General features: G+C 49.0%; 1 protein-coding gene across 1 annotated transcript; it reads right to left on the reverse strand.

Annotated features, from left to right (window-relative positions):
- Positions 1-564: 564 nt before the first annotated feature.
- Positions 565-18,027, reverse strand: PCYOX1 (prenylcysteine oxidase 1). Its single transcript, XM_075911006.1, has 6 exons — positions 17,865-18,027; positions 11,945-12,151; positions 8,642-8,816; positions 5,381-5,592; positions 4,693-4,845; positions 565-4,306 (listed from the first exon to the last, which is right to left on the reverse strand). Exons 1-6 carry the CDS (start codon positions 17,965-17,967, stop codon positions 3,648-3,650), a joined length of 1,509 nt encoding a protein of 502 aa, XP_075767121.1. The 5' UTR covers positions 17,968-18,027; the 3' UTR covers positions 565-3,647.
- Positions 18,028-18,883: the final 856 nt, after the last annotated feature.

Raw genomic sequence — 18,883 nt, forward strand, 5'->3', positions numbered from 1 at the left:
ATGGTGAAATATCTTGTGCATATTCCAGAACGTCTTAGCTAAGGAGCGTAATAGAAGGAACAGAGATGTGTGTTTTACATTACTGTAGTAACACAATAGGTGAGCATTTACCTTTATGTAACCAGTCTGTTAATACATAAGCTTTCGGGTCAGTGTGACAAGAGATGTTTTATCCTTCTCCTCCGTCCTTTCAAGTGAAAAATGTCTGGGAATAGGTCTTCAGTTGTCATGGCAGAAAAGGGCCAGAATCATTAACCTTTTCCTGCAGTGTCAGTAGTAGCACTGAATTTCAACTTACCTCTTTCCCATTCCTTTTTAGCCTATTTTTAAATGTCTTTAGGGAGAAAGGTACTGAATTACTAATCTTTTTCCTTAACTAGGGTGTGCAGCAGGCTAGTCTACCAGTATCTGACCAGATCAAAAACACTAAATATGGTTTGACTTGTGCAGTGATCAGAGTAATAAAACTACTGTATTGTGATGTTTCTGGTGTTCAAACTATTGCAAATGGTTCTGATAGACTAAACAGCAGTATTTTCCTGTAGCGAACTCAACACAGCAAAGGGTTCCTAAATATTTTTAATAAACTTAACACTGATTATAATTTCTCAAACAAGACTCATGCCACCATTTCAAAAAACATTTATCATGATTTCAGCCTTGCTATTGTCTGCACTGGCAAATGTATACAAGAGACAAACTCCTGCACACTGTGTGGTTTCCTCCTCATGCTGAACTAATGTGTTTATAGTAGAGTTATAGCAACAGATAATCTGGCCTCTAGACATGAGATTCACATTTCAGTTTTATTACTGTGGTGCAAAACTTCTTTAACAATGAAATCCTTAAAGATGCAAGGGTCTGGCTAAAACATTTGCCCACCCTTTGCTTTATAAATAGTTGCACCTATTTAATTACACAAAAATAGCTGCCTTTTACCTGAATAACTTTTTGTTTACTGCTATTGGAAATGAGCTTAAAAACGCTGAAAAAAGAGTATGCCAGTCCTACTAACCAGCATGAACATAAATAGTGAAACTGTTTGTAGGGAGACTTGAGACTCTTCTCTGGTATGAAGGCAAAAGGTTCGGTGGCTATATACTTTTCTCCATAGATGATTAGAAGGCACAGACATATGATCCATGGATGCAAAAATAATGGCCTAGGCCTACTATGAAGAGTAGCAAGGGTGCCCAGACTTCCTCCACTCCTTAAAAGATGATCAAGCTCCTGATGCAGCTTGCTTCTCAATATGACTCTGGTCACTTGTTTCAGAGGACATTACAATATATTAGGATTACCTTAAACATAGAACATTCAGTTGGAAGGTTGCTCAAATCACATTAGGGAAAGGTCTTTACCTTATGCTGCTAGTAACACTGCAGCTTAGTAAAAATGAGTTTAAAAAGTGAGCAATACATGGGCCATAGGTTGTCCTGTGACTAGACCCATTGGCTTCTCCTTCATAAGTGTTTACAAGCTCAGGACCTTAGTCAGTTTTAGGTTATCAGGAACAATTAATGTCTGAAGAACTGGTATTAGATTTTTTTTCCAATAAGGACAAACAAAATATTTCCATGAAGGTTGATTTTACAAAGTAGCACAGCCCCGAATTAAAAACCACTGATTTTTAAACAAAAATTCTGTTCAGATAAAGCACCTCTAAAGGAGGTTGGGAGCTTCTTTTTCCTTACTGATGTTTTTTCAAGACATCACCTGAGAATAAGTGAAGTACTACCAAAAGGCATGAACTGCAAACAAAATACTTTCTGGTTAGACAATTTATGCTGAGTTTTGAGTATCTCTCTTTAAGCTACTTAAGGACTTCAGCTCGCTAATAAGTTAAAGCAACCTGATTTTGAAAAACTGTCCACTGAAAACTATGTATGTCTACAACCATTGCATAACTTATCTGGAACTCTGGTATTTAAAACAAATAAGATTTGTCTGTGAAAGCTGTAAAGCTATCGAGCATTAAAAACATTTAAATTTGCCTCACTTGTAAAAATATGGCTCTAGCCCCCCGTCCTACAACCAAAACAGTTTACACAAGGTGTGCAATCAAAAGAAATGAAACCTCACTTGAAATTTATGAAGTAAACTCCCAAAAGTATTCAAGTCTCCCTTTGAGGTGCTTGGTCAGTATGGGTGGGTATTTTTTTCTGGTCTCCCTGTATTCATTTATCTGAAAAACATCCTTTAAAATAAATTGCCTATTGAGGCACTATTGTATTCTTTACTACGATTGTCAAAAAAGGTTAAGTTTCAAAGGATGAATTGCTTTTGCAAGAGGAATACCTGGATAGCTTGGCACTGCATGGAAAATGTCTGGGTGGCAGAAACATTGAATAAGCAAAATAAAAAAAGCAATTGCAGTTCTTTGTGATCCTGTGAGCCTTTTTCAGAGCTGTATATTAATCTCATCTGGGAAGAGGCCACATTTGCTGTTGTCCAAATTTTATTCAGGTTCTGTACTGCAGAAACTAACACTACAGCTTTGGCTGCTAAAGTAAAAATAAAAGGAGGTGGATAAAAAAATAAGTATAATTACAGAAAATGCACTCATATTAGTCCACACTTTAACTAAATACCCCCTACCCCCAACTTTAAAACCAGTTAAACTTAGTTTTCTTAAAGGTGCAAAGTCTAATCTAATAGAGGAGCTTTCGAACCCTGTCAGGTGCAAAGGCATTAACTCATTCTGCTCACATAAGACAAGCAATTGTTTAAAATGGAAATCTGATATTCAGAAACCATGGAATTTGTACTGGATTAACAGGGGTTAGCAACTGGAAATGAGGTGAGCCAATGTGACCAGTCAGCTTCCTATAGGCTGCTTTCACAATTTGATTTTGTCCATTTTTAAAATAAAATTAATGCATTACACCTGGCTCCACATCCTCCTGCCCTTTTCCAACATGTAATTGTTTTCTCCCTCCCTCACTGCTGTGTAAAACCCTGATATGAACTACTGGAGACACACAGTTCTTCCTCCTGCATCAATTTACCCACACGCTTACATGTCTGCAAGAGCAGGGCTTAAGTGATGATCTATAAAGAGGTCCTGATTCAGAAATTTAGGACTGCACTTAAGTACATACTGTACTTTAAATACATGCTTAAGTACTTATCCTGACTAGGAATGGGCATGAGCATGTGCTTCAGTGCTTTCCTAAACTGGGATCAGAATACACAGGGGGAAGGAGCAATGTAAAAATCCTAAACATCACTGGAATATTTCCATCTTTGCTAGTGCAATAGGTGCCTCAGGGCAAAGGGGGGAGGAGGAAGGCTGGCTCCACCTCCCAGACTGTGGTACCCTCTCTTGGCCAATTCTCAGAGCCACGGCAATTCAAAGAGGCCTGGGGCTCTATCTGCTGCCACAGCTCTGGGCCCCTTTGAATCTCAGCCCCAGGGAATTGCTGTCTTGTGCCTCCACCCCCCTGGCTCCAGTTAGGAGGCCTGGTAATACTTGTGGTTACTGAAACAGGTTGAGGAAAAAATATTTCCATATATTCATTTTAACTGTGAAGTGGGCAAGAAAGATGTAGTATTTGATCGATACCATCGTACATTTCTTCTGCACATCACGTGACCATCTAGACTCTCACCAGTCCAGGGCTCTGCAGCTCCTCCCTGGGTAAAACTCACAGCTCTGTTTTGAGTTTCTCATTTAAATCCTCCTGGTCAATCATGTCTGCATTTCTGTACCAGCGATGGTATGAAAGAAGAGCTGCATTTTTGGCTGCTATCGCGCTCATCTCCATGGCACTTGCTGCCCATTCTATGCCGTTAAGGTAGTATATCCTATCATGGAGGATTACAGGTGGGCAGTTCTTGGGGATGCTGTAATGTGGGTAAGCCAGCCACTTCTTCTCCTTCACAGAATCATAGGCTGAGAAAAGCAAATTCAGCTGCTCCTTGGTGACAGGTTCTTTTGAAAACACTTTCCAAACAGCCTCTCCCATGGGTTGCTTCGCTTCCTCTGGTTTATTTTGGACGGGGGACACAATTCCTAAGCTGTTGATAAATAGTTTGGGATTTTCTGTTGTGAAAATATCAGCCAAGCTAAAGTAGGATGACTCCTTGTAGCCGAAGAAGGATGCATTTAGGCGCCCATGCACAAAAGTTGCCACCGTCTGATGATAGTTGTTTGAGAACTCTGGAATGGGAGGGTTAAAGTTCCGGAAAGTGATGTTGGCCATTTTACGATTCAGTGGTGTGGCAACAAGAACTATATCATACAGGTCTGACGCTGACCCTGATGTAGAGTTGTAGCTCACTTCATACAGCTTAACTGTACCTCCTGCAAAAAGTAAATGTTAGTAAATGTAGAATCTTCCTGGTAATAAGGCATGAGTGGAATTTTTTTACTAATGCTTTTGTAAACTAGAATATTTTTGGAAGATGGAAAGAGCAGGGAGGGATTTTCTCTTATTGAAACAAGAACTTTTGCTTCATATGTTGCACTCTGGGACCTTTACTGAAAGAATTTAGAATACATTTTTCAGACTAGTACTTTCTGTGTGCACAACTGACCCCTTAAAAGGGGCCCCAAAATCAGATGGGTCCTATATATTAATAATCTGAAAACCAAATGTTCCCAAACTTTTGGCTCGTGAGATTAGCATCCAAATGTTTCACCATATGTTGATCTCCAGTTTTAAAGGTTTTGCTCTAAGCGCTCCTCACCTGTGTGTTTGGGCCGCGTTTTCTCCTCTACAGCGATAACTGTACCAGAGATAAGTTGTGCTTTGGAAGCATAAAGAAGGCCAGTGCAGACAAGTTTGTTGCCACCTTTTACTGACCAAAGCCCAGAATCTGTACCCGCCAAAGACACTGCACCTGCCAGGGAAGAGAAAGAAATTCCAAATAAAATGTTCTCACATCCCATTCGCTGAATTAGATGGGATTGGTCTTCACCCAGGGCTGGTATGCTTAAGTGGAATTAGAAAACTATAGGCCTGTAGAAACTGACACACAAATCTTGCTAAAATTAACTGCAAGTAGCTACTGAACACTTTGCTTTCCTAGCAGAATACCAAAGGCTACATCTACACTACGAGTTCTGCTGGAAGAGGCAATGCAAATGAAGCGCAGGTTAGCATTTTCTCCCGCTTCATTTGCATAATCTCTTCCAATCCCTTTTTGCGCAAAAACAAGCAGTGTGGACATCTCCTTTTTGGGCAAAAACCCCTTTTTGCACCAAATCCTTATGTCTCCTAACCCTAAGCCACACCCATGGAGCAAGCACCAGAAGAATGAAACTAGAGTTTCCACTATAACACAGCAAGGTCACAACACCCAGCTTTTTAATGCCAGTTTCATCTGGCGGCAGAAACAGAAATACAGCAACTTGGGAAAACAATTAAATGCTCACCTGCAAAACTACTAATGTTGACACCTTGCCCATAATTGACTCTCATGATTGGAGTAACCACCTCATAGATAAACTTCTGGGAGAAGCCAGCCTTCTGCATAGTCTCATCAAGGGTCCGATTCAACATTTGGATGAAGTCATTGCCCCCGAGTGCATGAAGCAAGCCCTCTACGCTGCTGAAGGAGTAGTCATGAGCCTGATAGCGGTAGATTCTTTATCCAAAAGGAGAAAGATACATCACTTCATGAAAGACCAATCTTGACTATACAAATGCGCACAGAACAACTGACTTGTGGTCACTGATTTACTGTAAATGAAAAACATTTCCGCCAGGAACAAAATTTCTAAGCACGTCAAGTTTTTCATTTTTCTCTGCAAAAGCCAATATAAAGAGGGGCCAGACCACTTTAGATATTGTCTCTGCTCCCTCCTGAGATCAGCTGTGGTGGTCTTGCCCGTTAGTCCTTGGGAGTGCTTGGAACAGGAGACAAGGGATTCTCAATGGAGTGCTTCCAGCAATGGGACCACGGGCACCAATTCCGTAGGTCCTCCGGGGCGGGAGTACCCAGGGGGGAAAAAGGTAGGCACTGGCAGTTCCCCATCAGCTTCCTCCTTCCTCCCTCCTAGAGCCTCTCGCAGGTCCTGCTGATCAGCGACTTCCCCTCCCTCCCTGTGCCCCCTGGCTGGCACAAATAGCTGTTTGGCAGTGTGCAGTGTGGGTGGAGGAGTGAGGGCCGGGCACCCAGGAGCTGCAGGAAATGCGGCATTGGGAAAAGGGGTGGTGTGGGGGCGGGGCTGAGGGTAGAGCCAGAGGTCAAGCGCTCTGGCACTCCGCCAAGTCAGCGCATGGGACCATTGGAAAAGGCCAAGGCTCATTTGCCAGCCAAACCATCCTGACACGTCTAACACCAACCTCTGCTGGGGCTTTTCATAACTTTTTGGAGTTCTCGCTGTGACGTAGTGGGGGTACCTGGCTGGTTTCTATGCTGCTGGCTCTGGGGTAACCCCCACTGGCTGTTGTCGGTACCGCGGCCCAGAAGGACGGGGATGAGTCACTATGCAAAGAGGGTCTCTCAACCTGTCTGACCAGTTACCCCCATGGAGAGAAACAAAGGAAGGTGGATGCCGCCCCTGGCTGGGGGGCAGGGCTGGAGGAGAGTTAGTTACTTTTCTGTCTGGGAAGCAGTGGAGAAGGAGCTGGGGAGAGGGGATGGGATTGAAGGGTCCAGACACCCCCCATCTCAAGGGGGGCTGAGGCCTCTTAGCCCCAGTTCCTGTAACCAGATGACATCTGTGCTGTGCTATATCCTGGAGAAGCAATACACTCCCTCTATTCTACTGGCTGGTGGAGTCTGTTCGTGCCACTACAGGGGTGCAGGAGACGGGAAAACCCCAACGCGCCGTCACACTCGCCTAGTGGGTGGCTCCTTCTGCTCATGGCGGGCAGCTATAAATTAATGCCTATTTCTGTGGCTGATGCACCCAAATGCCAGCGTGATGGACACAGAACTAGGGATGTTAGATATCGGTTAGCGGAACAGCTGAGTAAGCACATTCATTCCTGGCTGTTACTCCGCTACTCTATAGTCCCCGGGGGCAGAGCTGGCAGCCAGTGCGCTCCAGCCTCACTCCCGGGGAGCCCCTCCTATTCCACGCTGCTGCCTCTGTATCAGGTGGGAGCTGGACCGCAGGGGGAGCCAGTTGAAAAACAGCTGCCCGTGCAGACTGGCTGCCTGCCATCCCATGCTGCTGCCTCTGATACAGCAGCAGCAGCAGCAGCCTTGTCTGTGAGGGTCCAAGCTCCCTGCAGACAGAGGCTGGTTCGGCAGCAGGCTGGGACCCCTCGCAGATGGGGGCTGCTCTTCAGGATGTGGAGCTGCTTCCCCTGCCCTGCCCCAGGAGGGAGTGGGGGGGGGGGGGCACCACAGAGCTGATGATGGGAGGAAACTGGCTTTTAAGCCAGCTCCCCACATCACCAGCTCCTGCTCACCCCCCCTTGCTGCAGATACAGACGCAGTGTGTGTGTGTGTGTGGGGGGGGGGATGCGAGTAGTCAAGAAGATTAACCAATAAGCCTAGGCTTATACTTGACTACTCGTTTACATCTCTAAATAGAAGATGAGGACAAATTGTACCAAGGATTCCTTTTGCACACAATGATATTGTGTTCTTGGATCTCCATTATTAACAGAAGAACAACAAGATAAGAACGGCCGTACTAGGTCAGACCAAAGGTCCATCTAGGCCTGTCTCCTGTCTGCCGACAGTGGCCAATACCAGATGCCCCAGGTATTCCTCACGTGATTCCTCTCCTGTCATCCACTTCCAGAGAAACAGAGGCCAGGGACACCATTCCAACCCATCCTGGCTAATAGCCAAAGATGGACCTAACCTCCATGAATCTATCTAGCTCTTTTTTGAACCCTGGTAATGTCCTAGCATTCACCATATCCTCTGGCAAGGAGTTCCACAGGTTGACTGTGTGCTGAGTGAAGAAAAACTTCCTTTTGTTTGCTTTAAACCAGCTGCCTATTAATTTCATTTGGTGACCCCTAGTTCTTATATTGTGGGAATAAGTAAATAACTTTTCCTTATTCACTTTTTCCCCACCAGTCATGATTTTACAGACCTCTATCATATCCCCCTTTAGTCTCCTCTTTTCTAAGCTGAAAAGTCCAAGTCTTTTTAATCTCTCTTCATATTGTTCCATGTATATGGGTTGGTTGCTGTGTTTGTCCTTATTGCTACAAAGTGACACTGTTTAAACACCAGTCCTCTTAATTAAAACAGTAAAAGGGCAGGCAACAATAACTACTTATAGGAATCACTCCATTTGGAACGAATCCTCAGGTATATTACGACATACATTTGTAGGGAAAAAGACCCAGGAAGATCACAGGAAAGAAAGAGGGGCAAGAAAAAAAACTCAGCTACCACCTTCTTATTCATAATTTTTTCCATAGCAGTCACCACCATAGATAGTATCTACCTATCTACCAGTTTTTAATCTCTCTAGTGCATGGGTTCCCAAAAAGGGGTGTGTGTGTCCCATGGGGGGGGGGGAGCGTGAAGAAATTCTAAGGGGGGGGGCATGAGGCAACCCAGCCACACACACCCCCGTCAATCCCACCCCAAGTTTTGCTGCTATTTTGGGGGGGGCGGGGCGTGAGGGTTTCTCAAAAATCAAAAAGGGGAGGATGCCAAAAAGTTTGGGAACCACTCTAGTGGGAGAATTAATGTAGTTCAGGCGTTACATGATTACCTCATAAACTTGTCCAGGATATCTTCCACCCACATGTTCATTCGCAGAGAGTTGAATCCATAATTCCAGAGAAGTTTCAGGACATTGATAATGTACCAGCTACTCTCCTCAAATACAAACTCATCTCCATTGTAAATGCCCATAAGGCTATCTTGGTTGTCAGGAACAGAGAGTCCTGCAAAGGGAAGAAATATCTGCCGTAAGCTAACAGGGCCTGCTGGCATTATTTAAAAAGGAACGGGTCTAGCTATTCCATGGTACTGCTTCAGGGTTCATGAAAGGTACATCAGTGCAAACAATGACAAGTGCAATCATTCTCATTTATTAGTTCAAACGGTCTCTGTTTTTATTATTTCCCTTTAAAAATCTTAGAAACAAAGCTGGCTCTGAACAAATTGAGTAGCACCGCACGGGTAGACTACACTACGGGACAAAGTCGAATTAAAATATGCAACTTCAGCGACGTTTATTGCGTAGCTGAAGTCGGAAGCAGCTTACCTCGGCTTTTGGTGCTGTTGACTTCCCTAACTCCTCGTGGAAGCAGGACTACCGGCATTGACCGGAGCGCCCCTCTCACTTTGAATTCGCTATCTTTACTAGCCCCACTAATTCAAACCCTGGAAGATCGACAGAGGCAGCCTCAATCTTCCTCTCTAGTGCGGATGTACCCCAAGAGTGCAGGAGTTCAAAATGGCTTCCTCTTATACCAGGACTAGAAGACTTACCTGGCATAGCCCAGGTCCTTCAGGATAGGGGGCTGGTGGTGGTGGTGGGGGGGGGGGGGTGCAAGAGTCAGGGAAGGGACTTGGGGATGTGGAGGGGGGCAGGGCAGTAAGCTACGGGTGTGGGGGGGTGGAGACAGTGAGGGCTGGGGGTGAGGAGGGCCTCAGGGCGGGGGTCCCAATCAGTGGGGCCTTTTCTCTCCACTAGTCCTTGTACACAGTATTCAAGATGTGGGCGTACCATAGTTTTATACAGGGGCAGTAAGATATTCTGGGTCTTATTTTCTATCCCTTTCTTAATAATTCCTAGCATCCTATTTGCCTTTTTGACTGCCGCTGCACACTGTGTGTGGAAGTTTTCAGAGAACTGTCCACAATAACTCTAAAGATCTCTTTCCTGATTTGTCGTAGCCAAATTAGCCCCCATCATACTGTACGTATAGTTGGGGTTATTTTTCCCGATGTGCATTACTTTACACTTATCCACATTACATTTCATTTGCCATTTTGTTGCCCAATCACTCAGTTTGGTGAGATCTTCTTGGAGTCCCTCACAGTCTGCTTCTGTCTTGACTATCCTAAACAGTTTTGTATCATCTGCAAACTTTACCACCTCACTGCTTATCCCTTTCTCCAGATCATTTATGAATAAGTTGAAAGGGTTGGTCCCAGGACTGACCTTTGGGGGACACCACTAGTTACCCCTCTCCATTCTGAAAATTTACCATTTATTCCTACCCTTTGTTTCCTGTCTTTTAACACATCCCTAAAGTCAAGGAGAACAATTTTTCTCCCTCCTCCTTGTAACACTCTTTTAGATACTTGAAAACTATGATCATGCATGAAGTTACACATTGCCCGGTATGATTTTAAAAATACATGTAGCACCAAACTAGTCAAACAGCCTGGGACGGGGTGTGCATAACCTGCACTGAGATAGGAGGGGTTAAAACTCTGTGGGCAGAGGAAGTCCCGCCCCTCCACCCAGACTGGGCATGCTCCAAATGCCGGAGCAGTATAAGAGAGGGCAGCTCAGCTCAGTCTGGGCTGGATGCCGGAGGAGAAGGATCTCCTGCAGGCGCTCCGGAAACACTCCAGCCAGAGAGCCAGGAGACTGCCTAGAGCTGCCAGTGCTGGAGGAGCCCCAGGAAGAGGCTGATGTGATGGAACTGGAGGTCCCTGAGATCATGTGGAGCGTCTCCACACTGACTCTGCTAGGAAGTGACCCGGGGAGGGTGCGGGAGAGGTATCTCCCACTAGACTGAGCTCAGTGTGTTGCAGCTGGATTCCCCGCTGAGCGAGTGGTGGAGCACTCTGCCTCTCACAGGGCCCTGGCCCTAATATGTACCACATGAATATGTACCACATGATTTGTTTATTGGGCAAAGGGAAATGAAGCGGCGATTAAATAATCGCTGCTTCATTTAAATTTGCATGGCTGATCAGCTGTTTGTCGGCTCAGCGCACTAGTCTGGACGCTCCCCTGGCAACATCAAAGCCCTTTGTCGGCAGCCCTGGTAAACCTCATCCCACGAGGAATAACGGAGCTGCCGACAAAGGGCTTTGATGTTGGCAGGGGAGCGTTCAGACTAGTGCGCTGAGCCGACAAACAGCTGAACAGCTGTTTGTCGGCTCAGCGCGGCAGCCATGTAAATTTAAATGAAGCGGCGATTATTTAAATCGCGGCTTCATTTCCCTTTGCCTACAACCCTCATCTACGTGGCTCCGTCGATGGAGCCATGTAGTCTAGACACAGCCTGTGAGTTGGTAGATACTGACACAGATACACTCCCTCTCAGGAGTGTCCTCTTTTTTGAAAGTTTAAATGCTGTAACCCTGCTGTGTAATGCTAACAGAACAGGCTCGTGTATATTATTCCTTTAAAAAGAGTAATGGACTTGGTATATTTTGCGTGTCCAGAAGAGGGTGGGGCAGTACAAACCATACATTTCTGAGGGAAAATCCAGGATTGGGAGCATATTGGGATCACCCTGCAGTAAAAACAAGACTGGGGAGAGCCAGGGCGTGGTTGTCAGGAGTGACCCGCAGGTTGGAAGGCTGCTGGCGAGCAGGCCAGGTGGGAGGCTACAGCAGCAAGGCATTGCCAGGCGACTCATGAGAGAATGTGGGCAGTCTGTGTGGGGGGGGGGGGGGGGGGGAGGCTCCCCACTCCCAGAAAGAGCAGGGCCTCGGTGGAAGGGGCGGGGCTGAGGCAGCCAGACCCTCAAAGTGCCCCCCTCCAGCTGGCCCTCGGAGCAGGGCTCTGAAGCGTGTGACACAGGGCTCCAGTGGCAATTCCAAAGGGCCGGGGGTTCCGGACGCTGTTGCTGCCCCAGTGGTGGCTGAGAGCTCTGGGCCCTTTAGAACTGCTGGGCCCCAGGGCAATTTCCCCATTTGCCTGCCCTCCTCCCCCGTTGATGGGCCTGGACACAGCCCCGCATTGGTCGGGATTGCACTCGGGTGTGTCACAATAGCCTGACTGATTTCCCACTGACTCAGGCTAATGTTACTCCATATTTGCATTGGGGTGAGGGGAGAAATGAGCCCCATAACTTCTGCTCCTTAAGAAAAAGTCACATACCTAGCTCCTTGACAAAATGCTTCATATGTAGGTTAAGAGGATGGATCACGCTTCCTCCTGCTTCATAGTCTTTTCCTTCCACGTTTACAGTAGCCAAACGGCCCCCAACTGTTCCTTTCTCAAACACGTCAATCCTTACGTCTTTCCCAAACTTCTGGCGGAGAAAATAGGCTGCTGATGTGCCCCCAATGCCAGCTCCAATAACAGCTGAAAAGAGAGTTTAAAAGGAAGTCATTCTCCCCACTTCCGTTAATCTCCACAGATATGTTGCAAGTTTCTGAATTCAGGAAGCCCTCATGCTAGTGTCAGCTGTGGCTCTCTTCCTTCAGGGCTCTCTCCATGGTTTGGACTGAGTTTTCATTTTGAGGGTAGAATTTTCAAGCGTGCCTAAGTGGCTTGTGCTCTTAAACCTCTTCTGTGGTTTTAAAAAGCCCACCCTCCATTTTTTTAAAACCAACCCTTCAGCTGAAAATGAACATGGGAGAAGCAGGAAACCTTTCCACAGGTCTGGTCTACACGAGAGAATTCATCAACTCAACTATGTCATTCACACATGTGAAAAATCCACACCCTTTACTGGTGCAGTTAAGCCAACCAACCCTCTCTGTAGACGTCACTAGACTGAGAGAATTCTTCTGTCAACTTACTTACCGTCTCTCACAGAGGTGGTTTACCTGCATCAATGAGAGCTCCCGGCCCACTAGTACAAGTAGCATCTACAAGAAAGCCCTGCAGCGGGGCTGCTGTAGCATTTCAAGTGTAGACAAGCCAAAGGTTACAAATTACTCACATCCATGTGGCAACATGTATCCTGTACATGAGAGCACAGGGCTGCGTCATGTAGCTGGTTCGGTGTTCCAGGAACACTGGAAACTCCTGCTGCAGGGCAGGAGCTGCAGCATCAGTTAGTAATTCATCATCATCATTTGCGGTTACAAGACGCGGGACTTGCAAGCACTTGATGGACTTGGGCAAGTCATTAGGCCCAAATCCTCAAAGATATTTAGGCTGTTAACTTCCTGGACCTTACACTCTCTGTTTTTCAAGGTATCCCTAAAACACAGAGCATCTTAAAAACACAGTCCCATAGAGCGATGGAGGCTACACTAAATAAGTATTGATAAGCATAAGACCCCTCAGATGAAGTTAGCTGTGTTGATAGAAATCCCCCTCTGCTAACAAAGCTTCCTCTAGACCAGAGTTATGTCAGCAGAACTGCACTGGTGAGGAATGTGTTTTTTCACACCCCTGACTGAAGGATCACTTTCCAGTGTGGACCCCGCTCAGGCCTGGTCTAGGCTTTTAGATCAGTGTAATGTCATCTCTCAGGGGTGTGAAAAAATCCTCCCAAGAGATGGTTGTAACAATCTCATCCAGCGCTGTGTCATTCTCCTGCCTCTCAAAGAGGTGGATTACCTATGCTGGCAGGCAAACCCAGGCAATCCCCTCCCATCATCATGAGCAGTGTCTACACGGAAGCCCTTCAGCGGAGCAGGTCCTGCAGTGTAGTTGCATTTTAAGTATAGACAAGGTCTCAGACTAGTCAGGAAGCCACACTTTGGTATGTTATAGGAGGCATTAGCATAATGCACACTTAACTATCCTCAGGTCCCTCTCTAAGGCCTGGTGTACACGAGCAAGTTAGATCAACTTAGCTACATTACTCAGAGGTGTGCAAAATTCTTCTCCTGAGAGATGTAATTAAACCTAAATCCCAGAATAGACAATGCCAGGTAGCAGCTAGTGCCTCTTGGGGATGTGGATTAACTACAGTGGTCAGGAGCGGCCCAAGGCTGGTTGCAGCAGCTGGCGCCCTAGGCGGGGTGGCACAATCAGCGCCCCTGCCTGCATGGCCATCAATGGCCGTGATGTCATCACGGGCCGCCCCTGACAGTGGTAAGAGAACTCTCCTGGCACTGTAATGTCTGCAACAACAATGGACAACTTAGGCTAGTGAGTGGGCTGATGAGTGGCCCTCCTCCATCTCCGTGGGCTGTATGGTTGTCATAACTCAGGGTATGTCTACACTACCCTCCTATTTCGAAATAGGAGGGTGATGTAGTCATACCGCAATTGCAAATGAAGCTCGGGATTTGAATTTCCCGGGCTTCATTTGCATAAGCCAGGCGCCGCCATTTTTAAATCCCAGCTGGTTCGAACCCCGTGCCGCGCGGCTACACGCGGCACGAACTAGGTAGTTCGAACTAGGCTTCCTAATCCGAACTACCGTTACTCCTCGTGGAATGAACTACCCAACTGGACCGGAGCTACCCTCTGACTGGATGCACAATCAGTAAGAACCTTATTTCGCATGCCCTGGCTTTGCATGCATGTCCCTTTAGCAATACTGTACCAGTAGGGAAAAAAAAGACGACGTAGATGCAAACCAGTTGGAATCTGGCAGCCTCATGTAAACAAAACGTCTTACAGGCCACGCACAGAACTGCAATGGGCGACATAGCCTTTGGCCATGGTTACTCACCGCTCGTCTACAGCAGTGCTGCAACGGTGCCACTGTTATAAGTGCACACATAGCCTCAGTGGCAATCCCACCAATATTCAAGTGAGTCAGTAAGGCTCCATAATTTCATGTTGGACGTGCACAATTACCTCTTGGCCTGTGCTGTCTTGCTCCTTCAGCAGTAATCACCTGCACCAGCATAAACCCATGCAACGCGGGTATAAAACACTACCACGCCAGAAGGATAGTATGTTCTGTCACCTGGCACTGGGGCAAAGGAGCGCACAAAGTGCAAGGCACCAAAGACACAAGACTTGTTTCTTCATAATGTGTGTGTGGGGGGGAGGAGGTAGAATCATGGGGTACTTAGAAGCCAAAGGGCAAAGAAAATAATAAACTGTGAATCCAGGAAATATTTTAAAGCCCAGTAACCTTGTCTCTGAAACTAGACATCCAGTCAGTATCACATGGGTTTCAATTCAGTTTTTGTTACAGCAGGGTACCTATGCTAAACATGGAAATTCAAAGCTCTATGGCAGGGCTACTCAACACGCAGCCCATGGGTGGGAGCCAAACAAAAAGTTAGTCAATATAACGGTCTTCTGTTGATTTATGTTTTAGTAGTTAAATTCCTGGACTGTCATTGCTCATTAAAAGTGCTGTCATATGGGTGGAAATTGAGTAAATATTGCATTGTATTAATATCAGCAGAACTGACTTCCATGGGGCCTGTGTTTGTGTAATCTTGCCTTAATCTTTGAACTCACGCCCTCCCATTAGTGTGAAAGAAGCTATTTGCATGTATATGCAACCACAGTTAAGTTGCGGCCCTGGGCATGCGCTGTGAGTATCATCCTGGTGTGTCTCTTTGAAGTACCCCTTCACCCCCCACCCCCCTTTGCTGCCTCTCTCTCATAGAGGCAGCAAGGGAGGGGGCAGGGAAATTGGATAGTTGACTAATCTTTAACATCACTAGTTAAAATGTCTGCTGTGAAGAAAAATAACCTAAAATATGTAACATTGTTGTTTTAGTTAAATTAAAAAATTAAAAAAATGTAACTGTCTGTCTGGTGGTGTTCTCCTCCTAATTTAGCATGGGAAGAAAATCCTCCAAGTATTAATGATTAACCTGTTGAACTGGAAATAGTTCACTTCCCAACGACTTCATAAATATTTGCTTCAATTACCTTTGTTAATGGATAACCATTGATTCATTTTTTGATATAGCTGTAAAACCAAACTGGAAAATTGTCAAAATAAATCACTGTTTAAAAATGTATAAGGTGTATCTTCTAAAAAAACCTACATCTAGCTATCTCTGAGTTGGGAAGAATATGTGTTAAGGCTGCTTTTCTCAAACTGTGGGTCCCAACCCCGGGGGATCACGAGCAACTTAGAGGGATGTCGCAGTATCACAAAGTTTGAGAACCCCTGTGTTAAGGTTATAACAACCAACAAGAATGCACTTTTACATAGAAACCCATTATGAAATCAAGTCTTCCTGACTAGTGATTTAAATCAACAGATATACCCTGGGATGGGGAATCAAGTTAGGAACAAGTTTATGAAGCATCTGCCACAATCCATTTCCATGTGCAGATTGCAGACCACAATGGGGACTGGAGCAGGAGGGAGAGACAAAATGAAGGGCCATTATCTGCTCCTTAGAGCAGTGTGTGCTCAGGGAGGGAATGGTTCTGAGTGACCCATGGACTACAGACAGACAGACAGACCCCACATACAGGCAGTAAGGAGTGGCTGCACCACTGCTCTCCTCATTCCAGTTACTGCACTGGTCCCCAATCCCCCATCCCGGAGCCAGATGCTCCAGATCCACCCCCCTCCCTCTTACCCCCAATGTCTCCTGTCACCCACGTGCCCCTCCTTGGCAGCTTGTTCCCCAACTCCTCATCTCACAAGCAGCTGTGCCCTAGACGCTGCTTGCACTCTTCACCAGCAATTGTGCTGCAACACCCATGGCCAAGGCCAGGGAGTCCCCTGCCCAGCAGCTGAACCCCAGCCCCCCTGAATGCCTGTGTCAGCGATCCCCCTGCCCCTCTTCTCAGCAACTGAGTCCCAGCCTCCCTGAACCTCCCCCCCACATCCCCTCTCTCCCCTGCAGCTGCACCCCACACCTTTTGCCCTCCCCCCCCGCAGATTCCCTCCCCTGCAGCTGAGCCCCACACCTTCCGCCCCCCGCAGACCCCCTCTCCTGCAGCTGAGCCCCACACCCTCCGCCCCCCCGCAGACTCCCTCTCCTGCAGCTGAGCCCCACACCCTCTGCCCCCCTGCAGACCCCCTCTCCTGCAGCTGAGCCCCACACCCTCCACCCCCCCGCAGACTCCCTCTCCTGCAGCTGAGCCCCACACCCTCCGCCCCCCTGCAGCTGAGCCCCATACCCTCCGCCCCCCCCGCAGACCCCCTCCCCTGCAGCTGAGCCCCACACCCTCCGCCCCCCGCAGACCCCCTCCCCTGCAGCTGAGCCCCACACCCTCCGCCCCCCGCAGACCCCCTCCCCTGCAGCTGAGCCCCACACCCTCCGCCCCCCGCAGACCCCCTCCCCTGCAGCTGAGCCCCACACCCTCCGCCCCCCGCAGACCCCCTCTCCTGCAGCTGAGCCCCACACCCTCCGCCCCCCGCAGACCCCCTCTCCTGCAGCTGAGCCCCACACCCTCCGCCCCCCGCAGACCCCCTCTCCTGCAGCTGAGCCCCACACCCTCCGCCCCCCCGCAGACCCCCTCTCCTGCAGCTGAGCCCCACACCCTCCGCCCCCCGCAGACCCCCTCTCCTGCAGCTGAGCCCCACACCCTCCGCCCCCCGCAGACTCCCTCCCCTGCAGCTGAGCCCCACACCCTCCGCCCCCCGCAGACCCCCTCTCCTGCAGCTGAGCCCCCACACCCTCCGCCCCCCGCAGACCCCCTCCCCTGCAGCTGAGCCCCACACCCTCCGCCCCCCGCAGACCCCCTCCCCTGCAGCTGAGCCCCACACCCTCCGCCTCCCCGCAGACCCCCTCCCCTGCAGCTGAGCCCCACACCCTCCGCCCCCCCGCAGACCCCCTCTCCTGCAGCTGAGCCCCACACCCTCCGCCCCCCCGCAGACCCCCTCTCCTGCAGCTGAGCCCCACACCCTCCGCCTCCCCGCAGACCCCCTCCCCTGCAGCTGAGCCCCACACCCTCCGCCTCCCCGCAGACCCCCTCCCCTGCAGCTGAGCCCCACACCCTCCGCAGATCCCCTCCCCTGCAGCTGAGCCCCACACCCTCCGCCCCCCGCAGACCCCCTCCCCTGCAGCTGAGCCCCACACCCTCCGCAGATCCCCTCCCCTGCAGCTGAGCCCCACACCCTCCGCCCCCCGCAGACCCCCTCCCCTGCAGCTGAGCCCCACACCCTCCGCAGATCCCCTCCCCCCGATAGGCCCAGCCCCCTACAGCCGGGCCCCCGGTCTCTCTCCGCCCCCCGTACCTATCTTGCCGGGCGGGTAGCGCAGCTCGCTGGCGGCCGGCGCCCCCCGCCAGAGGGGAGCGAGCAGCAGGAGCAGAGGGGCAGGCAGCAGCCGGGCCCGCATCGTCGCTCGGGGCAGGACTGGCAGCGCCGCGCCCGCCCCGTCAGGTGTCCGGGAAGGCGGCGCCCAGCTGGCCCGGCCGCGGGGCGGGGCGGGGGTGGAGGTTGGGGGGGGAGGAGGGGCGGGCCTGTCCCGGGCGAGGGAGCCGGGAGGCAGCAGGACATGGGCAGGGCGAGGCCCCCAAATGTGCCGGGGACATCCCTGGCCAGGCGCGGGGCCCACTAAGACAGTGCCCAGTGACCCCTGAGCCTGCCGCCCTTCCCACCTGGCCGGGCAGCAAGGTTCCCCTCATCTTTTCCACCCAGGTGCGGAATAATAAGTGTTGCATGCACCAGGGCATGTGTGGATGTGCACCACCAACAGACACACACAACCTAGCTGTGAGCGCTCTGCTAATCAGCTGGGCGGGTTTTTTCCATTTCTCCTGAGTAGCTGCACAAGCTCCCAGCTTGCTGGGAATGCTGCCAGGCACCCCAATATCATTGGGACCATCTGGATATGGAGATCTATGGATATGTCTTCTATAGGCCTCCCATTCTCCAAAAACAGTGCTTTGTTTTTTCTGCTTGGCAGCTGGTCACTCTCTATGCTTAGGGCACCAAGCAGCATAGTGTCTAGCTCTTCTGCCTGACTGTTCATGACTTAAATTCCATCATCTGATGAGTGCTCAGAGGCCTGTGGGAAATAGGTGGGTGTCTGGCAATTTATCCAGGGGTGTCACAAAACCAGCTCACTAGCACAGACCCTAATTCTTGTTGGTAATCTCAGCAGAGGAGCTGAAAACTGAACTGGGGAGGCTTGAATTAGCCTCTCCAGATTGGACTGAGGTGGGCCTAAGGTGTACTTGAACTCATCATATGCTCATGCTGTTGTTTTCCCAGGTGTGAGGGGATGTCCCCAATGCCAGGTGGCTGGCAAT

Source organism: Pelodiscus sinensis, chromosome 28 (genome assembly GCF_049634645.1).
Source record: "Pelodiscus sinensis isolate JC-2024 chromosome 28, ASM4963464v1, whole genome shotgun sequence".
Classification (NCBI taxonomy): Eukaryota; Metazoa; Chordata; order Testudines; family Trionychidae; genus Pelodiscus; species Pelodiscus sinensis.

Bases quoted from the DNA above. Each gene is read 5' to 3' on its own strand.
- PCYOX1 (XM_075911006.1), bottom strand. From the start codon at position 17,967: ATGCGGGCCCGGCTGCTGCCTGCCCCTCTGCTCCTGCTGCTCGCTCCC. The intron at 5,593-8,641 runs GTAATCATGTAA...TTTTGGATAAAG, and splicing joins ATCCTGGACAAGTTTATGAG to AATCTACCGCTATCAGGCTC. The intron at 4,846-5,380 runs GTGAGCATTTAA...CTTCCCTGGCAG, and splicing joins CAACATTAGTAGTTTTGCAG to GTGCAGTGTCTTTGGCGGGT.